Here is a 23827-nt window from a genome sequence, read left to right as displayed (position 1 = left end):
TCCAGACACAGCTCGTCCCATTCCCCACTCCCTGCTCCAGGATCCAGGACCGGGGATCCAGACACAGCTTGTCCCATTCCTTGCTCCAGGACCCGGCCCCCGTTGGCTCCACAGATCACCTACTATTTGGCCGGTCGACATTCCACTCACACCATTTGTATGATCTTTTGATTTCTCTGCTTGTAAAGTCTGTGCCTGGGCGCTTCCTTCACTTCGCCCGACGAAGGGGCAGCGCTGCGAAAGCTTGTGATTTCAACTAAACCTGTTGGACTATAACCTGGTGTCATGTAACTTTTGACCTTGTCCATTCCAGTCCAACACTAGCACCTCCACATCATAAAACAGAATAGTAATTTATTGTCACTTGTATTTTTTACAAAACAAATACACTGAAAAATCTATCAATATTCCTCTTAAACATTGCTATTGTATCTGCATCCATCATCTCCTCTGGCAGCTCATTCCAGGCACTTACCACCCTCTATGTAAATACCCTGCCTCTCCCATCTCCTTTAAACGCACCCTTTTTTACACTAAACCTATGTCCCCTAGTAATTGACATTTCCACTCTGTGTAAAAGACTTTGACTATCCATTCTATCCGTGCCTCTCATAATTTTGTATATTTCTATCTGATCGCGCCTCATCCTTCCAAGTTCAAGTTAAAACAAACCAAGTTTATCTCCTCATGGTTACTACCCTTCAAACTAGGCAACATCCTGTCAAACCATTTTTGAACCCTCTACAAAACCTCCAAATCCTTCTCGTAGTGTGATGAGCAGAATTGTATGCAATATTCCAAATGTGGCCTAACCCTAAACTTCTATACAGCTGCAACATAACTTGCCAAATGTTACACTCTATGCCCTGACCGATGAAGGCAAGAATGCCATAAACCTCCCTGACCACCTTATCCACTTTCTGTTGCCACTTTCAGGGAAATGTGGATCTGTGTGCCTAGATTATTCTGTATGTTGACGCTACGAAAGGTTCTGCCACTTTGTGTACACTTCCTTCTTGCATTAGATCTCCTAAAATTCATCACTTGGCAGTTCTGAGGAAGGGTCACCGGACCCGAAACGTTAACTCTGTCGTTTCCTTCACAGATGCTGCCAGACCTGCTGAGCTTTTCCAGCAACTTGTTTTTGCTCATCACCTGGCATTTGATCAGACTAAATTCCATCTGCCATTTCTCTGCCCAAGTCTCCAGTCTATCTACATCCTGTTGTATCCTCTGGCAATCCTCCTCACAATCCGCAGCTCTCCCAATCTTTTTATCATCTGCAAATTTACCAATCAGATTACCCATAATCTCCTCCAAATCATTTATATATGTTACAAACAACAGGGGCCCCAGCACTGATCCCTGCGGAACACCACTGGTCACAGATCTCCAGTCAGAAAAACACCCTTCCACTGCTACTATCATTTTCTTAAATTATAGGAAATTTTATTGCTGACAAATGTCTTATACAAAGTCACATTGTAATTGTCACAAATAAATAGGTGGGCACCTGCACTTTGTGCAAGAGAATAAAATTACATCAAATCCAAATGCGAGACATTACTTCATGCTGGAGCAGCTTCTGACAAGCTAAGAACTACTAGCTTAAAGTTAGTTAGTACAGACACAAATGGTGGTAGCACAGTGGTTAGCACTGCTGCCTCACAGCACCAGGAACCCAGGTTCAATTCCAGCCTTGAGTGACTGCCTGTGTGGAGTTTGCACATTCTCCCCATGTCTGTGTGGCTTGTCTCCTGCTGCTCCAGGTTCCTCCCACAGTCCAAAGATGTGCAGATTAGGTGGATGGGCCAGGCTAAATAGCCCATACTGTCCAGGGATGTGTAAAATAGTTGGATTAGCTACGGGGAATGCAGGGTTATAGGGATGGGGTGGGTCTGGGATAGATGCTCTTCAGAGTGTTGGTGTGAACTTGATGGGCTGAATGGCTTGTTTCCATGCTAGAGAGATTCTATGATAAACTTTTGACCACTAAGTCAGCTGGGGGAAATCAAGAACCTTAGCCAGAATTAGAACACAATGGGCTGTAAAAAACCCATCCAACATGGCACATGAACAACTCCCAGTTTGGAGCTAATGTATTTCCTTTCCAACTATCTCACACTTTCAAGATTTATGGCTTTTTAAACTTAACACATTGCCTTTAATAAAAACACGATTACCATAGGTTAACACCAAGTTTGTCAATTTACAGCCAGAAGGCTATTTACAAGGCTATATAGGGATGACAAAATATTAGTTGAAATTTTTAATTGCTAAATCTGACCAATAACTGTCACATATATAATGGAAAACTTAGTTTGGCATAAAAAAAAAGACTGAGTTCTTACTGAAAATAAAATCTCCCTGCCATGGTGAGGGCTGGAAAGCCCTGAGTGAGACTGCGGCAGTGGAAAGGAAAGTTGGACTCTCTTAAGTTGTCATTTTTCTTCTTGTCTTATTCTAAGTTAATGTGAATGGCGCCATGTTTGTATGGTGAAGGTACACACTTTTCACGGTATTTTTACATTGAATGCACATGGCAATAAATGATTCAATTCAATTTACAATCATCATATCTGTGTGTTCATCATGAATAGCATGACAAATAATTAGTCAAAAGAACGTCCTTGAGTTGCACTGCAATGACTTTTTTATTTCAAACATATTGTGAACTCAATCTCAACCTTTCAGTCTATCTGTCACCAGTCTCTTGATGACGCAGAAATATATGTAAACAGCAAAGAATTAAAGAGGAAAACCGAAAGAACTGCAGATGTTGTAAATCAGGAATAAAAACAAAGTTGCTGGAAAAGCTAAGCAGCTCTGGCAGCATCTGTGAAGGAGAAAACAGAGTTATCATTTTGGGTCCGGTGACTTAAGGAAGACTTAAAGAGATGCTGCTCATGGACATGGGGGCAAATTATGTTGAGGCAATTGGGCCATTCCTGTGCACCTCCTGGCAGGTGATAAATGAACACTGCCAAATGCTGGGATTATAGGAACACAGTGCTGAGGAGCAGGAGTAGGCATTTGGGTTCTGAAGAAGGGTCACTGGACCTGAAACGTTGACTCTGATTTCTCTCCACAGATGCTGCCAGGCCTGATGAGTTTCTCCAGTAATTTCTGTTTTTGTTTCTGATTTCCAGCACCCGCAGTTCTTTCTGTTTTGTTTTGGCCCAATATGCCTTCCTTAGATTTGGTGAGAAAATGGATGATCAGATTCTGGTCTCAAATCGACCAATGGGTCTGCCCCCAGTAATACCTGAAATCAAAAATTTGTCTAACTCTGCCTCAAATAAATCCAATGGTCCCCCCCACCCCACCTTATTTCTGAGGAAGGGGCTAACAACTTTCTAAGAGAGAAAAAAGTGATGTCCTCACAGAGAATACTCCTCACAGGTGGCACAGTGGCTCAGTGGTTAGCACTGCTGCCTCACAGCACCAGGGACCCAGGTTTGATTCCAGCCTCGGGTGAAGTCTGTGTGAAGTTTACATGTTCTTCCCATGTGGATTTCCTCTGGGTGTTCCTCCCACAGACCGAAGATGTCCTGGTTAGGTGGGTTAGCCATCCTGAATAGTCTGTAGTGTCCAGGGATGCATAGGTGGATTAACCAAGGCAATTGGGGGTTTATGGGATACAGTAGGGGGTTGGATCTGGGTGCGATGCTCTTCGGGGGGTTGATGTGGTCTCGATGGGCTGAATGGCCTCCTTCCATGCTGAAGGAGTTGTAAGATTTATTTTAAAAAGGACACCTCTCATTTTTAACAAAAACAGAAATTGCTGGAAAAACTCAGCAGGACTGTGGAGAGAAATAAGATGTAACATTTCGGGTCCAGTGACCCTTCCTCAGAACTTTTGTTTCTGCTTTCTGGTATCTGCAGTTCTTTTGGTTTCTCGCCTCTTAGTTCTAAACTCAGTCCCCTAGTTCTCATCTCTCCCATAAGGATAAATATCATTTCAGCACTGACCCTGTCAAATCCCCTTCAGGATTTCATAGAATCCCTACAGTGTGGAAACAGGCCCTTTGGCCCAACAACTTCACACTGACCCTTGGAGCATCCCACCCAGACCCATCCCCCTATAACCCACCTAACCTACACATCCCCAAACACTACAGGCAATTTAGCATGGACAATCCACCTAACCTGCACACCTTTGGACTGTGGGATGAAACCCACACAGACACGACACGGGGAGAATGTGAAAAACTCCACACAGACAGTCGCCCGAGGGTGGAATCAAACCCAGGTCCCTGGCACTGTGAGGCAGCAGTGCTAACCACTGAGCCACCGTGCCACCTTATATGATTCAATTTGGTCACCTTTCATCCTTGTAAACCCCAGTGGGGTACAGGCCCAATGTGCTCAATCTTTCTTTAGAAGATAAAGCCTTAATTCCAGGAATGGGTTGAGTGAATCTTCTCTCAACTGGTTCTATTGCAATGATATCATTTATTTTCAAATAAAAGGACTAAAACTGCACAGAGTGCTCCAGATGTGGTCTCACCAAGATCCTGTGAAGCTGCAATTAAACTTCCTCAGTCTTATATTCCATTTCCCTTGCAAATTAATGACAAACAATCACTTTGTGTCCATGATCACTTGCTACACACTAACATTTTGTGATTCATATACCAGGACCTCTGTACGACTGGGTCCTGCAATGTCTTTCTTGATTTAAACAGTGCACTGTTTTTCTATTCTTTATCCCCAGAATGGGCAAGTTCACATTTCTCAATATCAATGCCAATTTTTCACCTCACCTAATTATTTTCCTTTGGACTCTTTTCATCCTTTTTTGACAACTTATTTACTTATTTTGGGATCGTTGGCAAGTTAAGCGACCATACATTTGGTTTCTGAGTCTACAGCATTGATTACAGATTGTAAATAATTGAGGTCCCAGCACTGATCCCTGTGGCACTTTACAATTACCGTTTGCCAATTGTAAGATGAGCCATTTGCCCCCTACTCTCTGCTCTCTGTTAATTAATTATTCCTTTATCATGCTAATGCACTACCTCTGCTTTACCCTTGTAATTAATATTGTTTGGGTTTAAAACTCACACTTTTCACCTTCACACTGAACATGAGATTTTATCATGTTATGATTGCTGTTTCCAAGAGGTTATTGATTAATTCTGCTCCCTTTGCAGTTTACCAGGTCTGGAATAGCTTGCTCCTTGCTTGGCACTAGAATGTACTGCTCTATTAAACAATCCCAAATTTACTTTACAAACTTAGTTTCTCAGGCCACCTTTGTCAGCCTGATTTATTTAATTTACCTGTAGATTAATGACATCCCTGATTGTTGTGGTACCTTTCTTACCCCTTTTATTTCTTCCAGTGGAATCTGACCCTGTTTCTGCATTAGATTGACAACTGAGCTTGCCTGAATGACTGTAGCCCCAAAAATACTCAAGAAGCTTAACACCACCAGCAGCCCGATTGTTTGGCGTTACATCCACAAGCATCCATTCCCTCCACCACTGACGTTCGGTAGCAGCAGTGTGTACTATCTACAAGGTGCACGGCAGAATTTCACTAAAGATCCTCAGACAGCACCTTCCAAACCCATGACCACTTCCATCTAGAAGGACAAGGGCAGCAGATACATGGGAACACCAGCACCTTCAAGTTCCCCTCCAAGCCACTCACCATCCTGACTTGGAAATATATCGCCATTCCTCCACTGTCGCTGGGTCAAAATCCTGGAATTCCTTCCCTAATGGCATTGTAGGTCAACCCACAGCAGGTGGACTGCAGCGGTTCAAGAAGGCAGCTCACCACCACCTTCTCAAGAGCAAATAGCAGTAAATGTTGGCTAACAGCAAGTCCTACGTCCCACAAATGAATAAATTTTAAAAAAGTAAAACATTAGCACAAACAAGTCTGCCCACTTGGTATAAGAATGGCAGGAGCAGGTTAGCAACCTCCAAAGGGCATGTGCAGAGATAAAAAGCTGATTAATAAATTAGGGGAGGCCTGAAAGGCCTTCATTTCTGAAGAAGAGTTCAGACCCGGAACGTCAGCTTTCCTGCTCCTCTGATGCTGCTTGGCCTGCTGTGTTCATCCAGCTCTACACCTTGTTATCTCTGAATAATAAATTAAATAGTTTCACTAATGAAATAAAACACAAAAGCTGAGTGTGAAACAATGAAACTAAAGATTCATTTCCTAGTTTCTCTCTGTAGTACTCTTATAAATCAGACTGTTTGGAGACAAGAGAAAAGCATTTAATGATGATTCCCCATGGCAGAATACTCACAGATCCAGGTCTGGGATAAGGTACTTTGCCCTCATAAGCAGTCCACTGATAGTCAGGTCCTTCCTTGTGAGCATATGGCCCATTGAACACCTCTCGTAGATCAGCCATACGATAGACACAAACAGCGTAGCCTTGGAATACATTGCTGAAATAATATTTACAATATTAAAAAAAATCAAATATCAAAATAAGATCCCTTGTTTTACAACCATTATGTCAGTATTTCAAATTAGAACCAATCTTTATATTGTGTTCCACACTCAAACCACCAATGGCTTACTTCCCATGATCTTCTACTTTCAATATTTTATGCATGGTCATCTAGTGGACATGAAACTGGACTGAGATTGTAAATCCAAACCCCACCAGCACAACCTGTAGAGTTGAAATCTAAATGCAGCAATTTGTAGCCTGGAATTGGGAAAAATGTCTGTGAAAGTTGCCAGTTGTAAGAAAACCCAATGGGGACACTAATGTCCTTCAGTGTTGGACCTGTTATCTCAACTTAGTCTGAGCTCTGTGTGACTTCAATCCCACCAGTAGGTGTTTGACACTGCTTGCTTTGGGGAGGTGATAGCCTGGTGGTATTTCTACTGGGTTGTTAATCCTGGGGACCAGGATTCAAATCCTGCCACGGCAGATGGTGGAATTTGAATTCAATAAAAATCTGGAATTAAGAGTCTAGTGATGAGCATGAACCAATTGTCGATTGTTGGAAAAACCCATCTGATTCACTAATGCCCTTTAGGGAAGGAAATTGCTGCCCTTGGAGTCACCGGACCCGAAACGTTAACTCTGTTTTCTCCTCCACAGATGCTGCCCGACCTGCTGAGCTTTTCCAGCGACTTTGTTTTTGTTCCTGATTTACAGCATCCGCAGTTCTTTTGGTTGTTAATTGCTGTCCTTACCTGGTCTGGCCTACACGTGACTCCAGACCCACAGCAATGTGGTTGACTTGCAACTGTTTCTCTGCAATTAGGAGTGGGCAACAAATACCGGCCTTGTCAATGACACCCTCATCCCATGAATGGATAAAAAAAAGTCAATGTGAGAAAGGGAATAAGAGTTGCTTTGTCAGTCTCATAATCCAAAAGCAAATTTTAAACAAAGAATCTTATACCTACTTAATATTATCCCATTTAATTCAACTCTGCATCTAATTATTACTAATTGCATTAAGATAAGACATGTATTCTTCATCACGTCAGCCTCAACAGTGGGCTCACACAGTCCAGGCCGATCCCATTCCTATCCAACAGCAGGTGTTACTGGAGCTGGATTCTGGCTGGTTTTCCTCTTCCTTGTCCAGGGACGTTGAGGTTAATTGCACAGACCTATCATCTGTTTACCTGCTATCAGATCCAGCTAACACAGGCAAACTCCCGCCGCTCTGTCAAACTACCTTCACTGCTATTTATTTTTGTAAAACCGCAAGGAACTGCAGAGTAAACTACAGCTGAATCGAAAGTAATCCGATATCCATAAACCATTGGGCCTCTGTTCTCGCAGTTTATATATTTTTTGAAATTGTAAAGTAAATTTGTAAACCTGATACTCAGTCCGAATTATACATAATGGGACAAAGCAGTCCACTTGAATGGTACCCCATCAATCACCTTCGGCATTCACTCTCTCCATCATCGATGCACAGGGACAGCAGTGTGTACCGTTTATAAGATGCACTGGTGCAAATCACCAAGACTATTTAAGTAGTAAGCAGTCCTGTAACATCTACCACCCAGAAGAGTAAGGGCAGCAGATAAACAGGAACGTTACCACCTGCAAATTCCCCTCCAAGTCACACACCATCCTGATTTGGAGCCACATCACTGTTCATTCATTGATACTACGTCAAAAGCATGGAACTGCCTTTTTAAAAGCATACAGGCAACGCTACACCCCTAAGGACTGCAGCAGTTCAAGAAATCAACTCACTACCATCTTTCTCCAGGGCATTTACGGACAAGTAACAAATGCTGGCCTAGCCAGTAATGCCCATGTGCAATGAATGCATTGACTGTGCTGAAAACAACAAATGCTGGAGATCACAGTGGGTCAGGGAGCATCGATGGAGAAAGAGCAAGCTAACGTTTCAAGTCTTCATCAGAGCTGCCTGACCCGCTGTGATCTCCAGCATTTTTTGTTTTCAGTACAGATTCCAGCATCTGCAGTAATTTGCTTCCTGAATTGACTGTGGGTGTTTTTTGCGGATGCCCAGTTAATGGGTCATGGCCTTTCTCTAATACCCTTTCATTGTATATTTTAGAGGTGACACTAGTTTATTTGTGTGCAATAGATTTGGTTCACAGTGCTTTGAAACGTCTGCACCTTGCTTCCGACCCTTCCTTTCAGTTCTTTCCATGGCTCTGTATGCTTTGTTTTTGAGTCCCCAACCAGGGTTTACCCAGTCAAGGGCAGTGAGCAGATTTATATAATCCAGCACACAACAGTTGAATACTGTGCCCTCTGTGGTGGAAGTATTGTGTTGTTGCTTATGTTAACTGGTTTACATTGGAAATGTCACTTATTAATGCAGTTCTTATATCTGGATTGTTACTGGAAATGTGATCCACTGATGTACCCTGCACCTGTTTTAGCTCCAAAGAATAGGTTTGTCACCAGTTTCTATTCCTAGGTGTCCCTGATACGTAACTCAATCCCACAACTAATCAGTTTAAAAGAGAAATGCAGTGATTTAAAGCATCACATTATACATACAATAACAGGAGATAGCAGGCCCTCTGCTTCTTCAATTTTTCTTCTCTATTTTGTGCCTCTCAGAAACCTGGCCACAGAATCCCAACTTCAAACAATCAGGAGTTTTAATCTGCCATCACCCTTAGCCTAACTGGTCAGGTTAAAACCCAAGAAGACTCACTGCGCATGCAGTGTCCCGCGTATGTGCTAAACACAGCCTGTTGGGTAGCAGTTAAGGACCAGGGTCCAAAGTTAGGTCCAGAGCATATTGTGAGCTGCCATTCCAAAGCATTACAGTGAGAAAGTTACTGCCTTTCAGATGAGGTTTTAAGTCAAATCCTAAATGCCATTTTTATGACAGACATAGAATCACAGTGTCCCTACAGAGTGGAAGGAGGTCATTCAACCCATTGAGTCTGCAGTGACCTTCCAAACAGCATCATATCCACACCCTGCCCTGTCACCCTGCATTCCTCATGGCTAACCTACCCAGCCTGCACATCCCTGAATACTATGGGGCAATTTAGCACGGCCAATCCACCTAACCTGCACATCTTTGGACTGTGGGAGGAAACCAGAGCACCTGGAGGAAACCCACGCAGACATGAGGACAATGTGCAAACTCCACACAGACAGTCGCCCAAGGCTGGAATTGAACCCAGGTCCCTGGCAGTGTGAGGCGTAGTGCTAACCGTTGAGGCACCGTGCCACTCCATGTAAAACCTCCTTTCTTAAAATTCATTCCAGGATGTGACCATCACTGACTGGGCCAAAATGTATCTCCCATGTATGGAGTGGCTTGCCAGGCCATTTCAGAGGGCAGTTAAGAGTCAATCACATTGCTGTGGGTCTGAAGTCAAACATAGGCCAGACCAGGTAAGGATGGCAGCTTCCTTCCTTAAAAGGCATCAGTGAACCAGATGGGTTTTTTGGACAATCAATAATAATTTTGCCATGGTCACAATTATTAGCTGTGTGTTCTGCCGATCTCCATGGTGCAGTTGAACTCAGAACTTCAGTCTGAGCTCTGTGTTTTAGTCCAGGGATATAACTCTGTACTATACTGTCTTCTCCAAACATTCTGAGATTGTGAAAGGCAGTGCTTAAGCAGAAGCTGAATAAACTCCCACTGCATCTCAGCATCAATACGCTGTTACTTCTCTTATTTAAGTCCAAATAAAAGGGCTTCCTACCTTATTGTACTAAATAGAGCATAAATTTCAGGATTCTTCTCATCTTTAGTTCTCAGTAGAAACATATCCTCTGCAACACAAGTGAAGTGAAATCTTACAGAATCAGCAACAACAAGCCATTCTTATTTCAAAGGAAACTTTTTTTTAGCAGCTAGAATTTGATGTCTGTTCTCTGCATTGGGTTCGAATGTGCACTTTACAAATACAGAGGTGTAACAGCATGCCTTGGCACTAGCCCAATGTTAATGTGTTCTTCTCCGAGTGAAATGGTAAATGTACCCTAAAGGAACATACCTTGGATTTCCCTGGTTAAGATTAAAGAAAGTTTTGTTTTGCCTTTGGCTTTGCTGGAGCTGCCCAGTGCTGACATATCTTTCACAGATCCCCTCATTCCTTATGTTCCTTGACTTAAGAATCACAACTGTAGCAAAATAATCCCCTACTTACCAAGCTCATCAAAGTACGTGTCTATACCATCAGGTCCCGGAACAGAACATATCAGCCTGGCTTTGACAAATGTGCTCCATTTGTTTACTAGCGCCCTTTGTCCTCCTGCGTCATTCTGAAACATACCATTGTAAACACCTCATTAATTACGTTGCATAATTTTCTGCGATCATTAACTCCCTAAATAATGGCTTCTTACACTCAATTAGATATCACAGCAAACCACTGACATTCTCATTCTTATAAACATTTCTATCATTCAAGAGAAGATCGAAATCTGCGTTGAGATCAAATCTAAAAGGACACATTCTCACACAGCTCTATCTTCTATTCCTCTGCTTCAGTTGTGTCTGCATTGTAAACTGGTATCTGTATTCCACTAACATTTAGATAGGGCACATTAAATCACTAAACCCTGCTGAAACTGTAGCCCTGATAATGAAAACCTATAAATGGTCTTGAAGATTTCAAGTGAAGGGTCTGTGACTATTTTCCTTTGACAGCTTGTTCCATTGTGCGATTGAGATTCCATTGGTTAGAAAGATTGTTGATACACTGTCTTAGTAACAACTAGCCTTTGTACCTTGTGCAGATGGCAACCTTGTGTCTTGTCTGAATCAATATGTCAAAACAACAAACTTTCTTTATTGCTTGTCTTAAATCGTATGGGAACAATTGGCAAGCGTTCAAGAGTACCTAGGATTAGAAAAAGGCCATTATGCCCAAAAAGTCCATTTTTTTTGAGATAATGAGCTTGCATCTTCCTGCTATGTTCCATAATTTTTTCACTACCTTCAGGTAGTAAGCTATATTTATTAGAACCGCTGTTTGGAGGACCCGACTGATGGAAAATTGTTGACCTAGTAACTAAATCACTGTACCAAAATTATACTCACATGTGTATGAATGACCTAGGCTTGGCATTACAGGGGAAAGTTTCAAAATTTGCAGATTACGCAAATCTTGGAAATGTGTGTAAAAATAACAACATGAGAGCTGTGAGCAGCAGTAGGCAATTCAGCCCCTCAAACCTGTGCTACCATTCAAAACAATCACGGCTGATCACATCTCAGCCTCAATCCCACTTTCCTGCTCGATCTCCATAACCTTTCAACCTATTACTAATTAAAAATCTACCTATCTCCTCCTTGGGGAGGAGATGGCCTAGTGGTATTATTGCTGGACTGGTAATCCAGAGACCCAGATAATATTCTGGGACAAAAACAAAGTTGCTGGAAAAGCTCAGCAGGTCTGGCAGCATCTGTGAAGTAAAAAACAGATTTAACGTTTCAGATCCGGTGACCCTTCCTCAGAACTGATGGTGGTTTTGGAAAACATCAGTTTATATGCAGAAAATAGGGAGGTTGGTGGGGTTGGGAGTAAACGATAGGATAGAGCCCAAAGAGAGAGAAAGACAGTTGGACAGACAAAGGAGTTGCTAACGATTTATTTAGTATATTTATATATTATATTATATATTATTATATATTAATATTATATATTATTTAATATTCTGGGAACCCAAGTTTGAATCCCACCACAGCAGATGGTGGAACTTGAATTCAATAAATATCTGGAATGAAGAGTTTAATGATGACCGTAAATCTATTGCTGATTGTTGGGGAAAAACCCATCTGGTCCACTAATGTCCTTTAGGGAAGGAAACTGCCATCCTTATCTGGTCTGGCCTACATGTGACTCCGGACCAACAGCATCGTGGTTGACTCTGGGTATTTAGGGATAAATGCTGCCTAGCCAGCGATGCCCTCATCCCGTGAATGAATAAGGAAAAATAAATAAATAAATTGACTCGATGGCCTGACATCCAACACACGCTGGGATAGTGGATTCCAGAGATTCATGACCCTTTGAGAGAAGTAATTTCTCCTTATCTCTGTTTTAAATCTGTTATCTTAAAACCATCGCTTCTCATTCTAGATTTCCCCACAAAAGGAAACATTTTCTCTATGTCTACTTTGTCAATCTCCTTTATCATCTAAAAGACCTCAATTACACAAAGTGGTCGGGAGGTATTGCCAGACTAGAAAAATGGGCAGATGCATGACAGATGAAATTTGATGCAGAGCACGAATACAGTAATAACATTTGGTAGGAAGAAAGAGGAAAGTGAATAAAAACAAAATGGTCCAATTGCAAGAATGAAGAGACATCGAGGTGCATGTACAAAATCTCTGAATGTGGCAGGACAAGTTGAAAGCTACCAGACCTGAGCTTTATAAATCAATACATTGTATACAAAGCCAACATGCTTAACCACTATAAAATACTAGCTACAGGCTTCAGCTGTAGTTTGTATCCAATGCTGGAGGCTTTGAACCTTAAGCAGTAAGACAGGGTCAAAAGAGATTTACTGGAGTGTTACAAGGGCCATGCAGAGCTTCAGTAATATATAGGGACTGGAGAAGATGGTTTGTTCTCTTTAGAGCTGGCAAAGTTAAGGGAAATTTGATGGAGGTGTTCAAAATTATGAATGATTTACACAGAGTAAATAAGGACCATCTATTTCCAGTGGAAAAGGGGCCAGTAATGAGAGGACACCGATTTCAGTTGATTGCAAAAAGATTGAAGGCAGTTTCTTCTGAGGAGTGTGTTGTTGTGATCTGGAATGTGCTGTCTGAAGGGATGGTGGAAGCAAATTCAACAGCAACTTTGAAAAGGGAAGTGAACAAGCACAATGTAGAAGCAAATTAGTGCAGATGCTGGAATCTGTACTGAGGACACCAAATGCTGGAGATCACAACGGGTCAGGCAGCGTCCAGGGAGAGACAGCAAGCTAACGTTTCACATCTAGCTGATTCTTCATCAGAGCTGAAGTGAAGCGTGGGAGGAGCAGCATTTATGCTACAGTTGTGGGGGTGGGGGCTTGTGGTGCTGGGGAGTGTAGAGTGCTGGTGGAGAAAAGATGTTTGCCAGGCTGATTCCGGGTATGGCAGGTCTGAATGTATAAGGAGCGATCGACTAGGTCGGGATTGTTTTCGCTAGAGTTCAGACAAATGGCGGGGGGGGGAATCATTATAAAATTCTAACAGGGCTGAACAGGGTAGATGCAGGGAGGATGTTTCCGATGGTGGGTGTGTCCAGAACCAGAGATCACAGTATGTGGATTCCGGGTAGACTATTTAGGATGGAGATGAGGAGACATTTCTTCACCCAAAGAGTGGTGAGCCACAGGAAGTAGTTGATGCCAGAACATTGAATGTATTCAAGAGGCGACAAGATATAGCGCTTGGGGGTGAATGGGATCAACGGTTATGGGGAGAAAGCAGGATTAGACTGTTGAGTTGGCTGATCAGCGATGATCGTGAAGAATGGTGGAGCAGGCTCAAAGGGCTGAATGGCCTCTTCCTGCTTCTATCTTCTACGTTTCTATGTTTCTGAGATAGTTCAGGTTAAGTGACCAGAATGTGAGCACAGCAGATCAATGGAGTGTCTAACTGCCAGACTTGAAAGAGAAGCCGGTCCCAACGGGGGTGGGAGGGAATGGAGAGAGGAGCAAACAGGACTATGGGGTAGGAGCAGGAGAGTTGGACAAATTGGTTAGGAAAATAAATGACTAGGCATAGATATGATGGACCTTCTGTGTATTGTCGTGATACTATATTCTTTGAAAAAGTCCTCATTCACTGTAAATGAACCGTTTTGGAATTTGGCTGAGGTCAGGTGACATTCAAATGCAACTTTTAAAATTATTCTAATTGTCCGTTTGGCAGCTGACTTCATAACTTGGACAGTCTTCGTCCTAAAAAGATCCTCTTGATATCCATTCTTCAAATAGTTTTAACAAAACAAGTTTCAGCATAATTAGACACCTTTACAATGTGCCCACAGCACATTGGTAGTGGTCCCTATGTCTGAGCCAGGAGGCTCGGGTTAGGTCCCAACTGCTCCAGAGATATGTAATATCACGTCTGAACAGTTGATTAGAAATATCTACAGTGTGCCTGCTCCATTGCTCATTCAATGTCGCTGAGCTTCCCAAAGAGTCCGATCAATAGCTGAACCATTCAGACGGCAGCATAGTGATAATACTGGACAAATAATCGAGAGATATAGACTAACGCTCTGGAGGCTGAGCTCAAATCCCACCACAACAGCAGGAGATATTTCAATTCAATCAACAAATTGGAGATGGAATTCCTAGTCTCATCTGTAGTTTTAGTGAAACTACCAGATTGTGGGTAAAGGCCCGTCTTTTTAAAATTTATTTTATTTGTTCATAGGCTGCTGGTGTTACTGGATAGATGAGCTAACTTCTTGAACCACTGTGGTTTCTCGGATGTAGGGACCCCCATGGTGCTATTAAGAAGGTTTTTGACTCAGCGTTACTGAAGGAACGGCGATATATATTTCCAAGTTCAAAATTAGAGGGCATAGGTTTAAGGTGAGAGGGGAAAGATTTAAAAGGGACCTAAGGGACAACTATTCCACACAGAGGGTGGTGCATGTATGGAATGAGTTGCCAGAGGAAGAGATGGAGGTCGGTACAGTTAGAACATTTAAAAGGCATCTGGGCGGGTCCATGACGAGGAAGGGTTTAGAGTGGTATGGGCCAGGTGCTGGTAAACGGGACTAGACTAATTTAGGATATCTGGTCAACATGTTGGACGATAAGGTCTGTTTCCATGCTGAGCAGCTCAATGACTCTAAGTTTGGATGGTGCGTAAGTTAGAGGCAGACTTGCAGGTGGTGGTGTTCCCATGTATCTGCTGCCCTTGCCCTTCTAGATGGGAGAGGTCATGGCTCTGGAAGGTGCTTGTTGAAGGTTTGATGATCTATTGAAGAGTGTCTTGCAGATGGTACGTGCTACTGTGTGTCCGTGGTGAAGGGAGTGAACATTGAAGGTGGTGGATGGGATGCCAATCAAGTAGGTTGCTTCGCCCTTGACGGTATTGAGTTTCTTGAGTGTTGTTGTAGCTGCATCCACCCCAGGTAAATGGACAGTATTCATCATAGTCGTAGCTTGTACCTAGTAGGTGGTAGACAAGCTTTGGGGAGACACGAGGCAAGTTATTCACCACAGAATTTTAAGTTTCTGAGCTCTCATGTATCACAGTATTTTATATGGCTCGTCCAGTTCGGTTTCTGCTCAATGGTAATGGCAAGGAACGTTGAAAGTGAGAGATTCAGTGATAGCAATTGCATTAATGTCACCAGGCAATGGTTAGGTTATTTCTTGATGGAAATGGTCAATGCCTGATACTTGTGTGATGTGAATGCTACTTGCCACTTATCAACACAAGCCTGGATGTTATCCAGAAATAACTTCCTAACAACACTGTATGGCACCTACACCACATGGGCTTCAAGAAAACAGGCCATCACCACTTTCTCAACAGCGATGAGACATGAGCAACCAATGCTGGCCATTCCAGCAACACCAACATCATGTGAGAGAATGAAAGAACCCTCAGAATTTCCCTTTAAAATTCAGTGAGACCAGCGTGCCCCATCTGCTGAAGGGGATCTTAGTGCTTGTTGAATTTTGCTTTTAGTTGGCAATGAAAATGAGAAGTTAAACTATTCCCTGGGAGTTTGATTCTGTAGTTATATTGCAGCTAGTGTGACATTCAAGCCAGGTGCAGACTCATGCCTTGACTGAGCTCCATTTGCCTTCTACAAAGCTGTGATACTGTGGCCGAGAACCATTCACCAACATTCAGTTGCCTATCTGCTCCATTATCCTGCTCTTCCTGAACAGTTTAGCTTATGGATTCAAATGTGAGCATTTCAAACGCTGAACAAACTCTGTGATTGATGACTAAAGGGTTATCAACAATAGCCTTGCAAAGGTTATCAGTTCACCCTTGCCTGTAAGGTTATCAGACATGATAATCAATGATTATGGTTCATGATGGATGTCACTAATGCAACATCCACACACACACAGACACACAAGCGCACACACAGAGGAGTTAGGATACAAATCACCCGCAAATTTTGATCTTGAGACACAGAAGGCAGAAGGATTGTGATTCCACTGTGAGCTAGCTCACGACATGGGAGCATGGCAATCTTACAGTGAGTAAAGAGGCCATTTGGCCCATCGAGTCTGCACCGACCCTCTGAACAGCATCTCACTCAGACCTAGGCCCTGACTCCATCCACATAACATCACACTTCCCAAAGCCAATCCACCCTAACCTGCACATCTTTGGACTGTGGGAGGAAACCGGAGCACCCAAAGGAAACCCACACAGACACAGGGAGAATGTGCAAACTCCACACAGACAGTCATCCAAATTGAACTGGCGCTGTGAGGTAGCAGTGCTAACCACTGAGCCAAATGATAAGGTAGCACAGAAAGAAGGCCTTTCGTACCATTTGGAACAGCAAGAAACCTAGTCTGACCCTCTCCCCAGAGCCCCGCATCATTTTCCCTTTTAAGAATTAATCAAGCTCCTTTAAGCTCTTATTGAATCTACCCAAGGCATCTGCTCTGGGGTCACAGGCTCAAATTCCACCATGGTGGTGAGCCAAATATAAATTTGATAAACAAAAGTAGATTATAAAGCTGGTCTCAATAATAGTAGCCATGACAGTTATCACCAAGTCACAGAAACTCATCAGGCTCACTAACGTCCTTTAGAGAAAGAAATCTATTGTCCTTTCCTTCTCTGACCTACATATCACTCCAGACCTGCAGCAATGTGGTTGACTCTTAACCACCCTCTGAAATAGTCGAACAAGTCTTCACTTCAAATGCAATGAGTGACTGGCAACAAATACTGGCCTTGTCAGTTAATATAGCGTCCCATGAGATAATAAAGGGCACAATTAAAATCTGTTTCCACCATCCTTTCAGGCAATGCATCCAGATTGTTAAAAATTGCTGTATAAATAACATTTTCCTCATTCCCCCTCAGTTTCTTTGGTAATTATCTTTATTGGCCGGGATATTGAGTACAGGAGACAGGATGTCATGCTGCCGCTTTATAGTTAGGCTACACTTAGAGTACTGCGTTCAACTCTGGTTGCCACATTACAGGAAGGATGTAGAGGCTTTGCAGAGGGTCCAGGAGAGGTTTACCAGGATGCTGCCTGGATTAGAGGGTATGAGCTATAAGGAGAGGCTAGAAAAACTTGGTTTGTTTTCTCTGGAGCAGTGGAGGCTGAGGGAAGACTGGATAGAGATGTATAAAATTATGAGCTGCATAGGTGGGGTTGACAGTCAGAATCTTTTTCCCAGAGTTGAAATGTTTAATACTAGGGGATATGCTTTTAAGGTGAGAGGGGTACAGTTCAAAGGAGATGTGAGGGGCAAAGTTTTTACACAAAGAGAGTCTGGAATGCGCTGCCAGAGGTGGTGGTGGAGACAGACACAATAGGGGTGTTTAAGGGACTTTTAGATAAGCATATGAATATCAGCAAGGCATGGAGGGATATGGACCAAGGGCAGACCGAAGGGATTAGTTTAATTTGGCATCATGTTTGGCACAACATCGTGGGCTGAAGGACCCATTCCTGTGCTGTACTGTTCTATGTTCCACATTAAATCTGTCTTTTCTCTGACAGAAACAGTTTGTTCCTCTTTGTTCTATCGGAATCCTTCCTCATTTTGAACACCGCCACTCAATCTCCCTAAACCTTCCCTGCTCCAAAGGAGAACAATTCCAGCTTCTCTCATTCCACCACATCGTTTCAGAATTATTCCTTGCTCATACAAAGGAATCACTCTGTTCTTTCAGTCCCTCATCTCACCACAATTCCAAAGTGTTGATGTGACTCCAGTCTGTCTGAGGGACTGAGCTAAATCTCTTCTCCACGTGAGGAAAGGTGAAATCACAATGCTGGGGGTATACTACAGGCCTCCCAACAGCCAGCAGGAGATACAGGAGAGAATATGTAGAGAGATTTTGAAAAGACATAAAAATGGCAGGTTTGCTGTGGTGGGTGTTTTTAACCTCCCCTATCTTGACTGGGACTCATCTCATGCTAGGGGCTTGGATGGGGAAGAATTTGTAAGATCCATTCAGGAGTGTTACTTGACATGGTACATAAACAGACCAACCCCAGAAGTGTTTATACTGGACCCGGTTCTGGGAAATAAGCCTGGCCAGGTGAGTGAAGTTTCAGTGGGGGAGCATTTCGGGAGTAGTGACCATAAACAAGGTGCCTCATGGCAGACTGGTACAAAAGGTGAAGTCACATGCTATCGGGGTGAGCTGGCAAGATGGATACAGAACTGGCTTAGTCACAGGAGACAGAGGGTAGTGGTGGAGGGATGTTTTTTAGAATGGAGGGCTGTGACTAGTGATGTTCCACAGGGATCAGTGCTGGGATCTCTGCTGTTTGTGATCTACATAAATAATTTGGAGGAAATGTGGCTCGTCTAATTAGTAAGTGCGCAGATGATACAAAGATTGGTGGAGTTGTGGATAGTGAAGACGATTGTCAGAGGAAACAGCAGAATATAAATCAGTTGGAGGTATAAGCAGTAAAATGGCAAATGGAGTTTAATCCGGACAAATGTGAGGTGATGCATTTTGGAAGGTCAAGTACAGGCAGAACCCTTAGGAGTATTGATACGCATGGGGATCTGGGTGTGCACATCCACTGATCACTGAAGTTGGCAGTGCAGGTAGATAAGGTAGTAAAAAAAGGCTTAAGGCATCGGAAGGGGCATTGAGTATAAGGATAGACAAGTTTTGCTGTAGCTTTATAGAGCTTTAGTTAGGCCTCACTTGGAATACTGCATACAGTTCTGGTCACCACACAACAGAAGGATATGGATGCTTTGGAGAGGGTACAGAAAAAAGTTTCCTTTATTCACTAATGGGATGAGGGCATTGCTGGCTAGGCAGCATTTATTGCCCATCCCTAATTGCCCAGACGGCAGTTGAGAGTCAACCACATTTGCTGTGGGTCTGGAGTCACATGTAGGCCAGACCAGGTAAGGATGGCAATTTCCTTCCCTAAAGGACATTAATGAACCAGATGGGTTTTCCAACAATCGATTCATGGTCATCATTATTTTGTTAATTCCAAATATTTTATTGAATTCAAATTCCACCATCCGTGGCAAGATTCAAACCTGGTCCCCACTATGTTATCTGGGTCTCTGGATTAACAGTCCAGCAATAACACCACTAGGCCATCACTTCCCCTTACTAGGATGTTGCCTAATATGGGGGGGTTTTAGCTATGAGGAAAGGTTGGATAGACTGGGTTTGTTTTCACTGGAATGCAGGAGGTTGAGAGGCGACCCGATAGAAGTTTATAAGATTGTGAATGGCATGGATAGAGTGAAAACTATGAGGCCTTTTCACAGGGTGGAGGGGTCAATTATTAGGGGACACAGGTTCAAGGTATTGAGGGGGGGAGTTTAAAAGAGATGTGAGAGGCAACTTTTCACACAAAGGGTGGTGCATGCATGGAACACGCTACCAGAGGAGGTGGCAGAAGCAGACACAATAGCAAAATTCAAGAAGCACTTAGACAAATACATTGTAGGAAGGGAATAGAGGGATACTGATCCTGTCAGTGAAGACAGCTTTAGTATGGAAGGTGAAAATGTGGCGGCGCAGGCTTGGAGGGCCAAAGGCCTGTGCTGTATTGTTCTTTGTTTGTACAGATACCTGGCACTACAGCATGTGACTAGACTGACATAAGCAGAAATTGCTGGAAGAACTCAGCAGATCTGGCAGCATCTGTGGAGCGAAATCAGAGTTAACGTTTCAGGTCCAGTGACCTTTCCTCAAAACTGATGGTAGCTAGGAAAATCTTGTTTTTTCTGCCGAAGAAGGGCAGGTGGGGAGAGGGTAAGAAGTAAATGATAGGTGGAGATAGAGCCCAAAGAGAGAGAAGAACACTTGGCCAGACAAAGGAGTGGATAACAATCTGGCTAGGACGGCGAATAGCTGTTAATGGGGACTGTTAGTGGCTAACAATGGGTAGTGTGCAATAGCAGACCATGGGCTAACAAGACCTGGTGTGTGGGGGTTGGGGTAAGATCATGGGAAAAGGTGCTTCAAGCCCTAAAATTTTTGAACGAGATATTGAGTCCAGAAGGTAGTAGAGTTCCCAAGCGGAAAATGAAGTGCTGTTCTTCAGTGTTCTCTTGATGAAGGAGAAGTCGATGATGTTGCTTACATGGACTTCAGTGAAGCCTTTGACAAGGTGCCTCATAGGCAGAGATAGTAGGAACTGCAGATGCTGGAGAATCCGATTACGAGAGAGTTGCAGTGGGAGAGAGATCCCTTGAGGTTTGTCCGGAGGGAGGAGGGTAACTTCTTCAGGTTAGGCATCCTTAGAAGAGGTTTCGCAGTGGGGTTAAAATCGAATGATTTCAATCGAATGTGTTCATCCAGCCCTGCACCTTGTTGCCTCATAGGCAGCCTGGTACAAAAGGTAAAGTCAGATGGTATCAGGGGTGAGCGGGCAAGGCGCATATGGAACTGACTTAGTCATAGGAGACACAGGGTAGCACTACAGCAAGCCTGAAACAGAGATGTTGGCCAGGGAACATGGCAGTGTGTTGAAGTGGCAGGCAACGGGAAGCTCAGGGTCTTTTTGCGGACAGAATGTAGATGTTCCGCGAAGCAGTCACCCAGTCTATGCTCCGTTTCCCCAATGCAGAGGGGACCACATGACTAGAGTCTTTTGCTCACCAACAAAACTCTTGTTAAGTTGAGAAAAAGTTGAAACAGCTCTCATCTATTGATGAACACCAGTTTTCCCGCCCTCTCTCCCTCCATCAGCTCGATGGAGCCTATGCTTATTTTTTACCCTATGGCTGTTAATCTCCACAGGTCAGGGTATAAATCCAGGGGAATAAGCAAAGCAATGTTACACCATTTTATGCAGTTTGTGGCATTTTTAGTCCCAGGAGTGAGATAAGAATTTAATAAAATATATCACAAGCATAGATTATGGCTCAACTGTTAAAGAAAACTTGATAAATCTTCTGCAAATCCAAAACATAAACAAAAAATAGGTCTTAAAGGTATCGTGAGGCCTCAGAGAAGGTTCTAGAAATGACTCTACTGCACGATCCTCCTTGGAGTGTAAAACGTGCTCTATTTTTTAAAAAAATGTTCTTTGAGAGCTCGTTTCAGGACTCTGCAGTCATGGTCTTCCTGAAAAATCCCAATAAAAGACTCGGCCCGTAAAAAGTGTTAAAAAAAACATGGTTTGAAAGAAAAACATTAAAAATAAAGCAACTGCTGTCTAAATCATAAAAGGCTTCCTGGCATGTATTAAACTATTTCCTGGGTTCAAAACTTCAACTCACACGTTCAGGTTTTACTATCTGTCAGACTCTTGGAAACACGTTTCCAGCTATGACAACATTTGCTGGGATCTTCAGTCCTAGACCCCAGGAAGCTGAAATAAAACTGCAACAGGCAAACATCTGGTAGACATTAATGGGAGAGATGGCTCCGAGGGAAGGGGGGAGATAGACATTGTCAGGGTGTAGGAGTGGAGGTGAAAGTGAAGGTAGATATCGGCTCTGCTCGTTGTTCCCATGAGGCACTCCAGGGTAAATCAAGCAGAGCTGGATTATAACCTCACAATACTGTTCAGGATAGACTGATGGATCCTACTGCATTGCACACTATCTAGCAGGCCTTTACCCCTCTCCGAACAACTGAGACGTACTCCGAGAGCCAACGTGGCAGGGTGAGATCTCGGGTTCTGTCAGCTGGAACGTAAACAGAAATTGCTGGAGAAATTCGGCAGGTCTGGTGGAGAGAGAAACAGAGGTAATGTTTCAGGTCCAGTGACCCTTCTTCAGAACTGATCGTAGCTAAGAAAAGGTTGGTGTAAAAGCTGAAGGTGAGTTGGAGCCAGGGGGGAGGAGTAAACAATAGGTGAAGGTGGAGACCAGAGAGAGAGAGAAAAACAGATGGACAGACAAAGGAGTGAATAATGGTCAGCCTGGGAGAATAAGTAGTCGCTAATGGGGACTACTGGTGGATGACATTGGGTTGTGTGTGGTAGTAGATCATGTGATGACAAGGCCTGGTGTGTAGGTGTTGGGCTAAGGACATTGAACAAGGTGCTCAGGCTCTAAAATTATTGAACTTGATATTGAGTCCTGAAGACTGCAGGGTCCCCAAGTGGAAAATGAGATGTTGTTCTTCCAGCCTGCACTGACCTTCACTGGAGCACTGTGGCAAGCCTTAGACAGGGATATTGGCTGGAGAACAGGGTGGTGTGTTGAAGTGGTGGACAATTGGAAGCTCAGGGTCAGGTGTGGACAGAACATAGGTGTTCTGCAAAGTGGTCGCCCAGTGTGTGCTTCGTTTCCCCAATGTTGAGGAGATCACGTTGTAAGAAGTGAATGCAGTGGAATAGATTGAAGTACTGGTACGACAAACCCGCTCGACTCCCACAGTTACCCTGACTAAACATCCTCACAACTGCTTCCGGTAAAGACTCTACTCCATTCTCCCAGTTCCTCCATCTCCGTCGCTTCTGTTCTGATGATGCCAGCCTCGACAAAGGGACCTCTGAAATGTCCACCTTCTTCCTCAACCAAGGATTCCTTAGCACTGCGATTGACAGGGTACTCAGTGGTGTCCAACCTGTCTCTCCCACATCAGCAATAGGGTCCCACTTGTCCTTATCTACCTTCCCACCAGCATCTACACCCAGAGGATCATAAGCCACCATTTCTACCACCGCTAGAGGCATGCCACCACCAGACACAGATTCCCCTCCCCTTCCTTGTCAGCATTCCACACAGACTGGTCCCTCTGGGACACTCCAGTCCATTCCTCCTTCACTCCCACAACCCCCTCCCAACAGCCTCATGGTAGCTTCCCTGCCATCACAGAAGATGTAACAGCTGCCTGTTTACTTCCTCCCTCCTCAGTATCCACAGACATCCTCCTCAGGCACATCTTCCAGGTGAAACAGCACTTTACCTGCACATCATACAATCTAGTCGATTGTATTTGCTGCTCACAATGTGGCCTCCTCTACACTGGGGAGATGAAATGCAGACTGGGAGACTGCTTTACAGAACACCTATGTTCTGTCCGCAGAAATGACCCTGAGCTTCCAGTTGCTTGCCACTTCAACATACCACCCTGTTCCCTGGCCAATATCTCTGTCTCAGTCTTGCTGCAGTGTTCCAGCGAAGCTCAATGCAAGCTGGAAGGACAACATCTCATTTTCCACTTCAGAACTCTACAGCCATCAGGACTCAATATCGAGTTCGATAATTTTAGGCTTGAGCACCTTCTCCCATGTC

The 23827-nt window shown here is 43.6% G+C and overlaps 1 protein-coding gene across 1 annotated transcript in view; it reads right to left on the bottom strand.

The window, feature by feature from the left end:
• The window catches only part of sema3bl (sema domain, immunoglobulin domain (Ig), short basic domain, secreted, (semaphorin) 3bl), a 182003-nt gene that overhangs the window by 18224 nt on the left and 139952 nt on the right, over positions 1-23827 (bottom strand). The window contains exons 8-10 of the mRNA XM_020511949.2: positions 10609-10723; positions 10162-10231; positions 6272-6416 (exon numbers count right to left, since the gene is read on the bottom strand). Of these exons, the coding sequence (XP_020367538.1) occupies positions 6272-6416; positions 10162-10231; positions 10609-10723 (330 nt within the window). The remainder of the gene's footprint in view (positions 1-6271; positions 6417-10161; positions 10232-10608; positions 10724-23827) is intronic.

The sequence above is a fragment of the Rhincodon typus genome, chromosome 16, assembly GCF_021869965.1.
Source record: "Rhincodon typus isolate 14 chromosome 16, sRhiTyp1.1, whole genome shotgun sequence".
In the NCBI taxonomy this organism is placed as follows: domain Eukaryota; kingdom Metazoa; phylum Chordata; class Chondrichthyes; order Orectolobiformes; family Rhincodontidae; genus Rhincodon; species Rhincodon typus.
This window is presented reverse-complemented; position numbering and strand designations above follow the sequence as displayed.